General features: G+C 36.9%; 1 protein-coding gene across 2 annotated transcripts in view; it reads right to left on the minus strand.

The window, feature by feature from the left end:
- The window catches only part of ODAD2 (outer dynein arm docking complex subunit 2), an 87,479-nt gene that overhangs the window by 21,159 nt on the left and 52,695 nt on the right, over positions 1-13,625 (minus strand). For both annotated transcript variants that reach the window (XM_050892363.1, XM_050892362.1), the window contains exons 17-18: positions 6,451-6,639; positions 5,640-5,861 (exon numbers count right to left, since the gene is read on the minus strand). In XM_050892363.1, coding sequence (XP_050748320.1) covers positions 5,640-5,861; positions 6,451-6,639 — 411 coding nt within the window. The remainder of the gene's footprint in view (positions 1-5,639; positions 5,862-6,450; positions 6,640-13,625) is intronic.

A 13,625-nucleotide genomic window follows, 5' to 3' on the forward strand; every position in this document is an offset into this window, starting at 1 on the left:
CTGTGCATGTGAACATAGCACATGAACATGTGCTGAAGAACACCTGGGATTATGCATGTATTGCAACCTAGTCAGAACTACAGCAGCTGTGACATTAATCCAACTGGGTATGATTACTGAAACACCAGATATCTGGTAAAAGGATGAAAAAATATCAGAGGAATCCAGACAAATTTTCCAGAAGCAAAAATATGATTGGTCCTGGAAAAATCTGTACATAACAACACCTACGTAAATACAAAGTATGCTTTCAGTCAGCTATTCACTGGAGAGGCTAGAAGAATGAAAACACCCAGACATTCTGTCATCACTGAGAAGCACGGTGCAAAGATACCCAATAGCACAGACACAGTGCTGCAACTACTGTCTCACCTGTGCCAGGCAGACCAACTGAACAGACCAGGCAAGATTCAGCACTGCACTGACTCTTGCATTTGAGCAACTAAGTCTCCTCCACCTACTCTCCTTACCATCTGGGAATGCCCCTTTAGCCATTCTGCAACTTCACTAATTGATTCTTGATGGTAATTCCAATAGTGCCAGCATAGAAGTCAAGCTCATAACTGTTGGTGGATTGGCCAGCTGTGCCCTGAGCTGTCATGGTGTGCATGTTGATTTGCTTCATGATTTGCTCAGCTCTGGCAACACAGAACAAAAGCACTTGGACTAGCGCATCTGGAGAAACTATCATAGGTCCAACAGAACATATTTTCTCAGACTGCCCACCATGTTTCACTTATTATACGGGCATCCTCACTGGATAGGAACCACTATGTCTCACTGGTCTGATCTATCCTCCAAAAAGGCCTATTTGTTGCTTCACTTGACTTTGCTGCTTTGACATTCTAGGTATAACACAACATACAAGCATTAGAAAGTGGTTGGAAACATTACAGCAGGATAATTGCTAATTAAACCAGGCTTTATTTAGGGTTAGAAACTTCAGATGACCATACGTCTTGTCCTCTTGTGGGTGGGAGAATTTCACTCCTTGAAAAATAGGGACAAAACTAAACTACACACTTTTTAAAAAATGGGTATGCCTATAGTGCAGTCATAGTACTAGAATAAGGCAAATCATCTGACACTGAGCTCCATGCTACCAAAGCTAGACAGGTAAGAAGGCTCAAGATAGCTCAAGAGAGCTAGCTCTGATGACCTCTCACTGCACTTCTGTCACTTTATGGCCTAGGGAGAACAGGTTTTTCAGAGTTTACTAACATGGATCTCTGACCCATGTTAACTTCAACACATACACTGGTATTGGATTCTCTCTGGCTATATCCTAGTTGAAAGGCAAATGCATTTTGCAATATGCCCTGCAGTCCTGATGCCCAATTGTTCATACATATTGTGGTTCCAGTTCTGCACCTGCATTTTTTTTTTGACACAGACCAGAATGTATGCATCCAGGTTTAGTCCTAATGTGCAATCAGTATGTGGCCAGGCTATGCATTTGGACATAAGAGCCAGGAACCGCTCCAGGGTCCTACTGTTTAGACTTACCCATTTTATCAATTTGCCTTATGTTAAGGATTTCTTAAAGACTTAAAGGAATAAAGCTTTAATAACAGCTCCATTTATACTTATTATGTTAGAAAAAAATGCTATTTTAAAATATCTGGATAATTAAAAATAGAGAAATATTATTTGTGAAGAATGTTTTTGTTTGTGTAGGTATAATTAGTTTCATGTTCTCCAGATTAAATGTCTGCAGCACTTGTAATTAAGCACTTCCATGAATGTTCACTTGAATGTAATTGAAAACAAACACACAGAAAAATGAAATATGTGCAGGTGTTGAATAAGATAATTCCATGTAGCTTACCTACTTATTTGTAGCTCTTAGCCTTAATTATGGGATGTGTTTAAAGAATTTCTTCAGCTGGACAAATTTCTTAAAATAATTAATATCTTCTAACTTTAGAAGTATGAAACTTGTTTTCAAGGCTCAATTTACAATTGTAAATTGTTTTCCCTCATTGTTACACATTTGCTGGGTGACCCTAGGACTTCAGATTCTACTCTATACACACTGTCTTCAGTAGGACACTGAACAGAAGACAGTTTACTTGAAGAGCTGGACAGATCTCTTCTTAAAGATTTCCACTTCTTCAGTACATTTGACTCTGCATTGGCTGACAGTCTTTGGTACGGATGACATCAACCATCTGACTAGTTTGATTTAGTTTATCTGAAAACACACTCCACCAAACTTCCATTATTTTCACTTTTTGGGGGACCAGCAAGAACTACTCCTTCAGATAAATTAGTGTCTTCCAAGGATATTTCATTTTTTACTGCCAGTAAGAAAAATGAGCAGTAAGGAATCATAATGTTTCTTTTCCTGGCTATGTATTTGGTTCACAGTCACCTCCTGGCTATGAAGAGATTCCAATCTACCAAACTAAACAGCTTATGGCATGAATCAACAGGGCAGCCTTTTAAGGTTAGAGGTGATTTCACTGATATTCTGAATCACTTCCAAAAATCCTTCCCAAGACTTTTGCATATTGTGATACTTAGCAAGTATGAAGAATTATTCCAGGTCCTTCACGGCAATGTGCAGTCACAGGTGTTTTTATCTTAATGCTCTTTAACTTCTTAATTCTTGGTCAGGTTTGGCTGCATTTTAAAGATTCATTACAGAACAAGTTTTGTTTGCAGTCAGACTGCTTTCCCCCCAAAAACTGAGATCTTGTGAACTACAGAGGAGGATTAGTCAAACCTCATGGAGTTTTGAAATATTTAAAGGTATGTGGGATAGCACTGCATCTCTTAGTCACATACATTTGTAGTCCTGACCTAAAATTCAAGTGAATTTTCTGTTCATGGAATGAATATTTCATTTCTGAATGATACAGAGTGGAATTCAGACACTTTATCCTACACATCTCCCTAAGTATCTAAACAACAGAGTGACTAAATCTGTTCCTCTGACAGTATTTCTTTTGAGATACCCATCTGACTAAGTATAGTGACGAAGGTTTCTGCCACATTAGACAGGGTAACTGTTTCTGGATACTGAATGGGAAAGCTCATTATCACATCTATGGCTGTTTTCCCTAATTGAATATGCCATGGGTATGGCTCAATAAAGTCCATTGAGAAGCTGGAGAATACTGCTTAATTATCAAAAGATAGTGAAGAAGTGGTTTGCAAAGATCAATCATTATTTTCCATATTTCCTATTATTTTCATTATTTTCCATCTGATGGAAATCAGAAGATCTGAATCACAGAATCACTTGGGTTGGAAGGTATCTCAGGAGGTCATCTAGTCCAGCCTCCTAGTCAAAACACTGAATTCAGACCAGGTTCCTGATGGCTTTGTCAAGTCAGGTCTCAATTTCCTGGGATAGAGATTCCACAGCATCTCTGGGGAACTGTTCCAGTGCTTCATTACCCTCACGGTAGAATTTTTTTCCTTATATCCAGATGGAACCCATCAGATTCAATTTATGACCATTGTCTCTTGTCCTCCTACCATGCACTTCAGTAAAGAGCCTGCCTTTGTCACCTCGATAAAGTTCTCTAAGACACTGGCAGGCTGCTATTACGCAGCGCTGCCCAAAGGCTTTCTTTCTCAACACTAGACAAGCTCAGTTCCCTCACAAGTCATGTGCTTCAGTCCCCAACCATCTTCGTGGCCCTCCACTGGACTTGGAGCCCAAACTGAACATAGTGCTCCTGATGTGATTTAATAAGGGCTAAGTCACCACCCCTAACCTACTGGCTACGCTCCGGCTAGCACAGCCCAGGATCCTGTTAGCCTTCGCCACTCCCAGGGCAGCCTATTGGCTCATGTTCAGCTTGCCGAACCTACTCTCCAGGTCCTTTTCAGCAGAACTGCTACCCTGGCTCTTAGTCTCAACATGGACCAGAGGCAGCTGCTTCCTGTCATATACTACTAATACACATCTGCTTATATGATACAAATATATGTGTGCACTGACACATGGGATGAGAATTGGTCATTATCCTCTCATATGTTCAGGCCATCCATCAGTTATGAGATGAGAGCCACTTCCACTTCAGTTCTGTGATGGACCCACATACAAACCCACATTCAAACACTCGTCCACTGCATTACAAAAATACAAGTTTCTTGTACACGAGAAGAGAAGTGCACCCTGGACAAAAAGTTTAGATGCAACAAACATAACCCAAGTTCCTTTATTTTGTAGTTTCGCTCTTCCTTTTATCAGTTCTCTTTTCTCTCCCTTAACATATTATAGTCATTCCAGAACATTGTGAATAATAAAAAACCTAAACACCTGTGATATTTTTCTGTACATCCCTATTTATCTCCAAGTGCAAATAAACGTTTTTAATTAGCCTAAATATTTTAACCAGGACTGAAAAATAAAGATGAACCTAGACTGAGATGGAATTATTACAAAAGTATATAATCAGAATTGGCTTTATACAGTATGTTCAGTGTGCTACAACTTATAAAACCTAAAACCTGCATAATAAAATGAATGAAAACAACAGATGATAGGAGGGCAGAAAATGGGTTGTGTCAGTTGAATGGCAAGATAAGCAACATTAAAAAGTCATCAGACACTAGTTTCAAACTGAGCTGTAGTACAGTATATATTCCCCTGTGCTGCGTAGCCAGTATAATGCAACTGTGATGGGAAGATGTTACTTTCCAGCATTGAAAGGGCAGCTTAGATCTGAGTCAGTTCAAGTACTCACATTTAAACTGAGTTTTTAAACACTGTTGACCAGTGGATCTTTTTAACCCGACTACAGACATAGCCAACTACGGATATATGTATGATAATGCAGGACCATTAGACTATGCCAGAATTGAAACTGCTCACAATAAAGTGCACAATCATTAGTGCAGGCATAAATTCAACATTAATAGTAACACTACATCATAAGTCAACTCTTACTTTCAATACATTTACCTGAACATGAAGCAAAATGAAAAGTCTGCAAATACTGAATCTTTCAGGAAATTTATGAAAATTGAGAGCTCCTACAATCTTCATCTCTAAGGCCATAATCCTTATCTCTCCTGTGTCAAAGGAATAACTCTACTGGCTTCAACTAGTGAGATAAAACTTTGATAGAAAAATCTTTTTGAGAAAAAAATTCTTTCGAGAGTAAGGTCTTTGCAGAATGTGCTTATACTTAACTCCGAAAATAAGAATTTTTAGAAGTAAATGCGAATTCACTGAAACAGCTCCAGGTAAACTAAGCCTTTGTATTATTCTATCTCAATTTGTCCCCAAATCCAGTTACACTCAGTTCCTAGGTGACTTTCTGCCATACTAGGCAACTATCCATTAAGATAACCCAACTTCTTTTGCAAAAGTCACTTGAGGATGACAAAACGCTGATGTGATGTCACTACCAGCCTAGATCAGAGTCAAGTCAAGTACTCTAGAGGTGAATGTCCACATCATATTTCCATTCCTAACAACCACCTAGCTGTAATATCTTTAGCACTGAAATACTGTCCCCTAATTCACTACTTAACCAAACATTTTTAGGATAAAGTTCAGAGAATTTGAGGTACACAGCAGTACTCAAGAACTATTTCAAATAAAAAATCTCTTCTTTTGACCATGCCAAACCTCTTCAATAATTTGAACTCCAAATAAGAAAAACTTTCCACCTCACCTTCACCACTCCATTTTCATGCATGGTGATACAGTTGTTGGGATCCTCTGAAAGTTGATACAAAGCCTGAGCTGTAGCTCTATGAACTGACGGATCATTTGACTTCAAGTAACGTACTAAAGGAGCTATAGCCTTGGTCTCTCCAAAGGTAACTCTATTGCTCCCCCACATGCAACAGTGGGAGATGGCCTCTGCTAAGTGACGTCTTAATTTGTCATTGTTCTGAAGAAGGTAAAAACATAATAAATTAAAGACAACATAATACAATAGAAATTCCATAGGAAAGCAGAATTGTATTCTCAAACATCTTTAAGGTATCCCAATTTAATTGCAGCACAACTAAAACCTGGAGAGAGCTGTAAGGCATGGACCTAGTAGTCCCTTATTATTCTCTTTGTAGGAAGTGCTGTGAATTTTTATATTATTTCAAAGGTGCTTTTAGACTGACTGGAAATTAGATAAGATTAGCATTAAAATGTAACATATAGCCCCATCACTGAGATTGTCTGCATGGTTCAGATTTATTGCTCTCTCGACCCTTTGTGCTTTTCTCATATGGCAGCTGCATCTCTCAAAACCAATATTCAGCAACAGTGACTATTAAAATGAAGCTCATCTTCCAAAGCAATTTTAGTACCAGCCACAGAGTGTTTTCATGTCCAACATACATCTCATAGAGGAAGGATTCTACAGCTCTTCCTTGTAGCTGCTGCAAAATCTACTGCTCTTGTCATAACCTTTTAGTTGGGAATAATGCAGTCTGACATAAGAAACTCAGATACTTAGTATAATATGTTTAGAAGTTACTTACTGTGTTTGCTAGTTTGGACAACAGAGGGACGACTCCATGATCTGTTATAACAGCCAGATTTTCTTCATCTTTAGCTATATTTGTAATGGCTGCACATACACTCGCTAAAACTTCTTTATTCTTTGATTTTAGCAAATTGACTATCAGTTCCAAGCCACCAACAAAGGATCGAACCATTTCCCCAGCATCCTAAATGAGAATCAAAAGAAACATTATTTTTAACTATTCAATCTGTATTTATATGTAAATGTTAAAAAAAGAGATTCGCATGACATAATTATTCAAAACTGCAGCTATTGCTGTGTTGCCTTCACCAAGAAATACGGCTAATTTGGAACTCAGAGCTCTCTTGATTGACATGTGAGAGTGAGACTGTTTTACATACCACCACCTAGGCAGAAATTAAATGCTTAAATAAAGGTATATCTAGTGTGATTTTAGATACCACAGGGTATTCTTTACGGCCTCAAGCTGGCACTCCAGAAGGGTGCAAGTCTCCCTTATCTGCTGTATCCTATTTGCCATGTGGGTGCCTCACATACCTTAGGGCATCTAAAACAGCAATAGACACCTCTGTTTAGGCTCTCAGTGTCTTCTATTTCCTACATTAAGTCTGACAGCTAAGACAAAGGAGTCGTAATATTATTTTCTTGTATCAATGCAAATGAGTATTCAGGAATACTTAAGGGGGAGGTTACACAAGTCATGACAGCAACTGTGGGAGAACCATGGTGCACCTCAGAGTATGAACAATCAATGTAAAATGTGACTAAAGGACACAAACATGACTCTGGAAAAATGTCTAAGTATGCTCTTAGAAAAGAAACAGAAAACTAAACAGTGTGCCTTGATCTTGAATACAGTACGCAGATCTGGTCCATCTGTTCTATCTTGAAAAAGTTATAGTAAAATTAGAAAAGGCTTACAGAAAGACGACAAGAATAATCAAAGGTAGGGAACTGCTCTGTAGAAGGAATGACTAACCAACTAGGACACTCAAGGCTATAAAAGAGAAAAATGAGGAATGGTATGATAGAGGTGTATAGAATCTTGAGTAGAATGGAAAGGGCACAGAGGGATACCTCTTCTAGGAGAAGGCCTAGGAGCGTCAGATGAAATTAGCAGGTGGCACGTTCGGAATAAAATGAAGTTATTTTCAAACAAAGCATAGTTAAGATGTTGAAGTCCTTGGAGCAGGATTGCAGTGGCTGTTAGAAGTTTACATGTTAGAAATTAACTAGACAAATTCACAGAAAAAAAAATCCATTAAAGGTTATTCAATATAAAAGTATTCCCTCTGATTTAGAAAGTTCCTGAGCCACAGATTTCTTGAAGGTGGGAGAGCATTCTGGGGAGGGGAACCACAGCTACAAGTTTGCCCTGTTCCACCTTTCCTTAGGCATCCCTTGTGGGCTAGTATGAGAAACAGAACACTGTGTCAGTGAACCTTTGGTCTGACACAGCATTGGCTGCTCTCACACTCTTGTGTTTATTAGTCAACTCAAATTATCAAGCACATGTTTACATGTCAATGTGTAAAATAGAGAAAACCAGCAGTTTTGGCACTGTGAGACTGAACTAACGGGTATGGAATTCATTTGGTTGCCTCAAGCAAAGAGGAACTGACAGTATCTAATAAAGTGACATGCAGCATACAGTACTTCATGTACCCTTAAAAGCACACAGGGTATAAATCTAAGGTTTGTTTAAGCACAAATTCTTAACTGATTAAGTGACATATTCACTGACCAATGCTGTACACCAAGATTCATTGCACTCTGATAAACTGAGATGCTTGAAAAGAAATGTATCTCTTTCTTTGGTAAGAAAGATTGTAAGATTACATTATTTTAGACAATCTCTTTTCAGTTTCCTCGTGGACAGAAACAATGCCAGAATAGAAAAACATCTACTTCTTTGAACGATTTTTTACATGTTTATTCACTCTGTGCGTAACTCTAAGCAACATTTTGCCAGCAACCATCTAGAAGGAGTTCTCACGATGCCTAGTTATACAGAGCCTGAAAGACAGCACTGCAAAATGCAGCAGCATTTTCAGAAACTTCATTGTAAACATAATAATTAGCAAAGGAGTGGATGGAACTTCAAGTGCCTAACCTGAGGATATCAAGTATTGCAATGTAATTTGGAGAAATCACCATTTCTACTTGAATGGGCCCATCAGTTACTTTAGTTGAGTGGACCTCTATAGTAAGCATAGATATTTGTGTTTTATCAGGACTTCTTTATACAATCTATAATCCAGTCTGACATTTTTTGTTAGATTTTCAACCTTTCAGATGTGGATCTGGAAAGATGACTGACTCTCTTAAAGTTCTTTGTCCAATGAATATAGAAACTAGTGACTGACCTAATTATGGCTAACTTAAGGATTTCTGTAGAAACATAAGACTTAAGAAAAGCCCATGAACTATTGATTACAAAATAGATACAGGTCAGAAACCACTGGGGAAAGAACTTCAGGTGTTATTTGATGGTCACCAAATTTTTGCGGAACTATTTATTAAAAGTATGCCATTAGTGCCCAAATCATACCCTTCACAAAGGGTACTGAAAACAGGAACTGAAAATAGGTCAGAGGAGATTCTTGGTGACGTCGTGGTGGCACATCTGCAGGTGGCATTAGATGATCTGGTGTCAAACTGTTATTACACTGGAAAGAGGGTAAAAGTGACTGGCCAAAAGCAATAACTTTGTAGAAGGAATTTTAGCCTGTGCACCTCAGTGATGGTAAATGTACAGAGATGGAAAGAACCGTCTGCAAGTGGAATTACTTTAATTTGCTTCCTTCAACACGTCAATAGGAGAATTTTGAATAAAAACTACCAGACGCTCTCGTGAAACCCTTTTGGACTGTAAGGTCTTAGGACTTCATGAAAGTGCAAACATGGATAGTATGAACTTTCCTAGGGCTAGGGAGTGACCCTGAGACCAAGAATGGTTTTGATTATATTTCTTTCTTTTGGGGGGCTGATTCATGAATAGAGTAGGATCCAATTGTATTGTGTTAGCTTTGCTGAGCAAATCCATCAAATTGCTCATGGACTTGGTAAATAAAAATTCCAGAAGATGCTGCAGTTCATCTTTTTTCATTCCGGGTCTAAATGCCAAACAGAACTCTTAGCTGTGATGTTTCCTTCTCACGGAAAGCAAAAGCAGAGTGGGTAGGCCCATCAGGAACAAAACATTTTCCACCACAGATAGTGCAATTCTTGAGACTGGAAGGGAGAGGTTAAAGCCATATAGTGTGAGGGTCAAAACCAGAAGCCACAGCATGTGGAAAAAGGGTAGTATCCAAGAGCAAACTTCATGCTGAAGTCCTAAAAAACCCAGAATGAACAAATAACAGAGGTCCTTACAGAAATAAAAAGAGGATCTAAATGTTTATGCAGAAGAAGGACAATACAGGTTTGCGACTCAGAAAAGCAGCTGAGAGAAACAGAGAAGAAAGGGCAGTGCTCTGCCACTTCTATTACCATGTGAGCTGCATGTAAAGGGAGGTGGGCTCACACTGTGTTTCCCATGGATACGCTAGCATAAACCTTTCTCTATCATTGTTAGTGTATGCATACCACAACGTAAATGTATCTATACAAATCACCTGAATAAAAACAATATTGCTCAGTATCAGCTTTCATGTCTGTCTGGAAATTTTAAAATTTTACCAAAGGCGGTAGATAATGGGTTACAGAGAAAGATTTCTACACAGAAATGTCTTACCTATACATATTAGAGGGCTAGACAGCTAAATGACCAGACACAGGAGAAGGAAAGAAAATGAGTTATTTTACATTTACTTCAATTCCTTGAAAGTTACTACAGAAGTGTGCATTACCTTGTGTCTAAATATCGGCTCAACAAATGAGAAGGGCTTCTGTTCAACAGGTAAACTCTACAGTAAAGTGTCAAAGATTTGAAAGGGGCCCTGCTATACATGAAAATGATTCTGCTTTTCTGCATGGTTCAGATATCTGTGTATTATTATTCATGCTCTGGAAAGATGTTTCATGAAGAGATAAGATAATCTGTATCCCATCTTAATGAACTAATATGTACATTTTATATTTTCCTACCTGTACATATTTTCTTTCCAGGTGATTTTAATCCTACTTGTTAAATTTCTCTTCTGACAAGCTTATACTTTGCACATTTTGTGAAGGAGTACAGTCCAATTAAACTGATGGAATAATATATAAACAATCCAGCAGTAAGTAAAAGAAAAGAGTTTCAATAATCGTCTGTGAAACCAGCTAAACACAAGGACAGAGCCTTCTACCAGTGATGAAAAGCAGAGGGAAACTGCAGAAACCACATGTCAGGAAAGTTTCCCAAATATGATTGTGGGTGTAGTCTGGTGGTCTGTGCAAGACAAAGAGAAAAGCAAAGAAGCAAGAAATTTGAAGAACAATGAGCAGAAAGAAGGACTGAAATGAGAGCTTTAAAATCCATTACGTTATGTACAAGATCTTTTTTTTTTTCAAAGAAATTTAAACAACAAATGTAATCTTTTTGGTATCATTTAGGAAAACCACATACTTGCTTTGCACAGTAAATTTCTACTTTTTTTTTTTACTGAAAGATGTGCATTTACTATATACAACTGCCATACTTTAAAGATATTTAAAGAAGAAATTATATGAAGTTGTGCCTGTGATTGCGGAGGTTTGGATTTAATTCTTTTGAATCTACGTTCTTTGAGTATACTTGTATTAATGATCAGATAGCTGTTCATACTATAAAGTCTAAAGTAATTTCTGTGATTATAGTTTCTAAATACTCTCAGGCATTTTCATCTATACTTATTTTTGTAACATAAGAGAAAAAAAATCATATATAACATGTCTTTGGAAATCTTTTTCTACTTTTTGTTTCACATAGGAAAAAATGCAATCTTTAAATTCCACCTTCTAAATTAATCACATACAACTTTTTTTGTGCAACTTTTAACCCAAAGAGTTTGTCACTTCCAGCTATTAGTGTGTGTTAAGCTTTCATATTTACTGGTAGTCCTTAAACCTCAGTGCAGATATATAAATGGCATTGTTTCAAAGTCTGGGTAGTTTACTATTGGGTAATAACATGATTTTGATATTGAATTTGAAGTGGTAAGTGTTCCATTTCCAGCCCAAGACTACCTTTATACTTCAGCATTTACATACTGCAAACTCTAAACTATTAATATAGCCATTAAACTACATTTACTTTCTTTAATGTTACATATGAAGTTATTCAACAAACTTCAAGTATTTTGAAAAGCTTAGAGAACATCTTAGGATACAGTTAAACAAAAAACAACTTGAAAGAAAAGAAAAATGCATTTAGAAGAATTTAGGTAATTTACTCCCCCCCTTACCTATTGTGACAAAACCTTACTTCTTAGTTGTCCTAACAAGGCTACTCAGTTCGAGTTAGACAGGAAAAAAAAATGGTATGGTAAGAATACAGCCTAAGAAACAGCCTTTATAGATAAAAATATTGATAAAATCACTGATGAGCAATAAAATAGATAATTTTATTGTATACATCTGAATGTATGTGTTGATGATAGGTTGAATGCTTCTGTTTTAACAATAATATTTTCTGAGCTGAACAAAGTAAGAGGCCAAACACAAAGACATTTAAAGAAGCAATAAAAATGTTAAAAAAAACTGGGGGGGAGAGGAGCAAGAACGTTTTACTGTATTAACAGGAAATATCTTCATTTAAATCTTCGTCATTATTATAACTTTTAATGTAATATTTAACCTGAGGTGACAGATAGGAAAAAATATGGATTGTTAAACTACATTTTAAGTGGCTGAAGAAGATGGGAAGAGGTAACAGGATTTTTCATGACTTCACATGACCACATGTTCTAACTAGTGGGCAGCAAAATTTTTATCCTCAGAAAGTACGACGAATACTATTTAAAAATTGGATTCAAAGGGAGGAGTTTGCAATCTCAAGCAGTTAAAAAAAAAAAAAAATAAAAATTATCTGGCATAGATGCTGAGACCAGCAAAGTTACCTGCTGTGCTAATAAAAGCCTCATCCTGCTACTCTTTAATCACATATTTTCATCTTGTTGAACTGCATGACTATTAGCAAAATTTAGTTAACTTTCCCTTTTCACTTATTTCTACATTGGCTTCTGCCAAGAGCAGAAATACTGTGAGACAGACCAGCTTTACACATTTTTTTAAATTAGAAGCAGAAAGCATTACGATATTTGCAGAAAGACAGATTTGGAAAAATCACTTGATCTTTGCAGTATTTATACAAGGAGAACATTTGGGATTTTTGAGTTCTCTTGTCATCATATTATATGGGGTTTTGTGGTTATTTTCATTAAGTAAATAAAGTTCATCAGCCTTAAGTTGAGACATACAGTTCTTGTAAAAGAACTACTGAATCCTTTTGTAACTGAATTCCTTTCTTATTTCTTCCAAAGTGAATACTGGTTTCTTGAAAGATTTAAAGCTAAACACCGTATTACAAAAACACATTGTGTTTATCTTTAAAAATACTCCGCTTGAAAGATAAAAGTTTCTCCACTAAAACCAAGTAGTATTTCACTCTTAGAACATCTTAAAAAGCTTAAGGTGTCAAAGCTAATTTGTCAAATTGAATTGCTTTTGCCCAAAAAAAGTGATAGTATGGCTGTGCAAATAAAATTGAGTTATCAAGAGTCATCTTTAAACTACCTTTTCCTTAGTGAAGGAAGCTGTTCATTTCCATCCCCTATTGCCAACTGAATAACTTATCATCCTAATGCACAACCCAATTTAAAATTCAAAATAAAGAAATGCAACAGATAAATTTCTGTATTATATATAGCTGTTCAGTGAAAAAGGGAAACACACAATTTATATAATGAGGTTTCTATTCATTTTTCTTATTAAACAACTCAGTGGTAATATTAATCAAATCACTTTATATTTAAAGGCTAATTTTATTCCTGTGTATACAGCTGTGGAGGATTCCACTGTAGCAGAACAGATGAAGAAACACCTTGTAAGATGAGACTACTTCACTACATCTCACAACTTTTCTTCCGTGTTGAGAAAACAACAGCAGACGATCAACATGGATTTTCCTGTCCTCTTCACCTCACTGAAGCAGCTACAGCCAGAGCAGCAAAGCAGAGTAGCTTTAACATGACTCTTGGAAGAGCA

This window comes from Gymnogyps californianus, chromosome 2 (assembly GCF_018139145.2).
Source record: "Gymnogyps californianus isolate 813 chromosome 2, ASM1813914v2, whole genome shotgun sequence".
Classification (NCBI taxonomy): domain Eukaryota; kingdom Metazoa; phylum Chordata; class Aves; order Accipitriformes; family Cathartidae; genus Gymnogyps; species Gymnogyps californianus.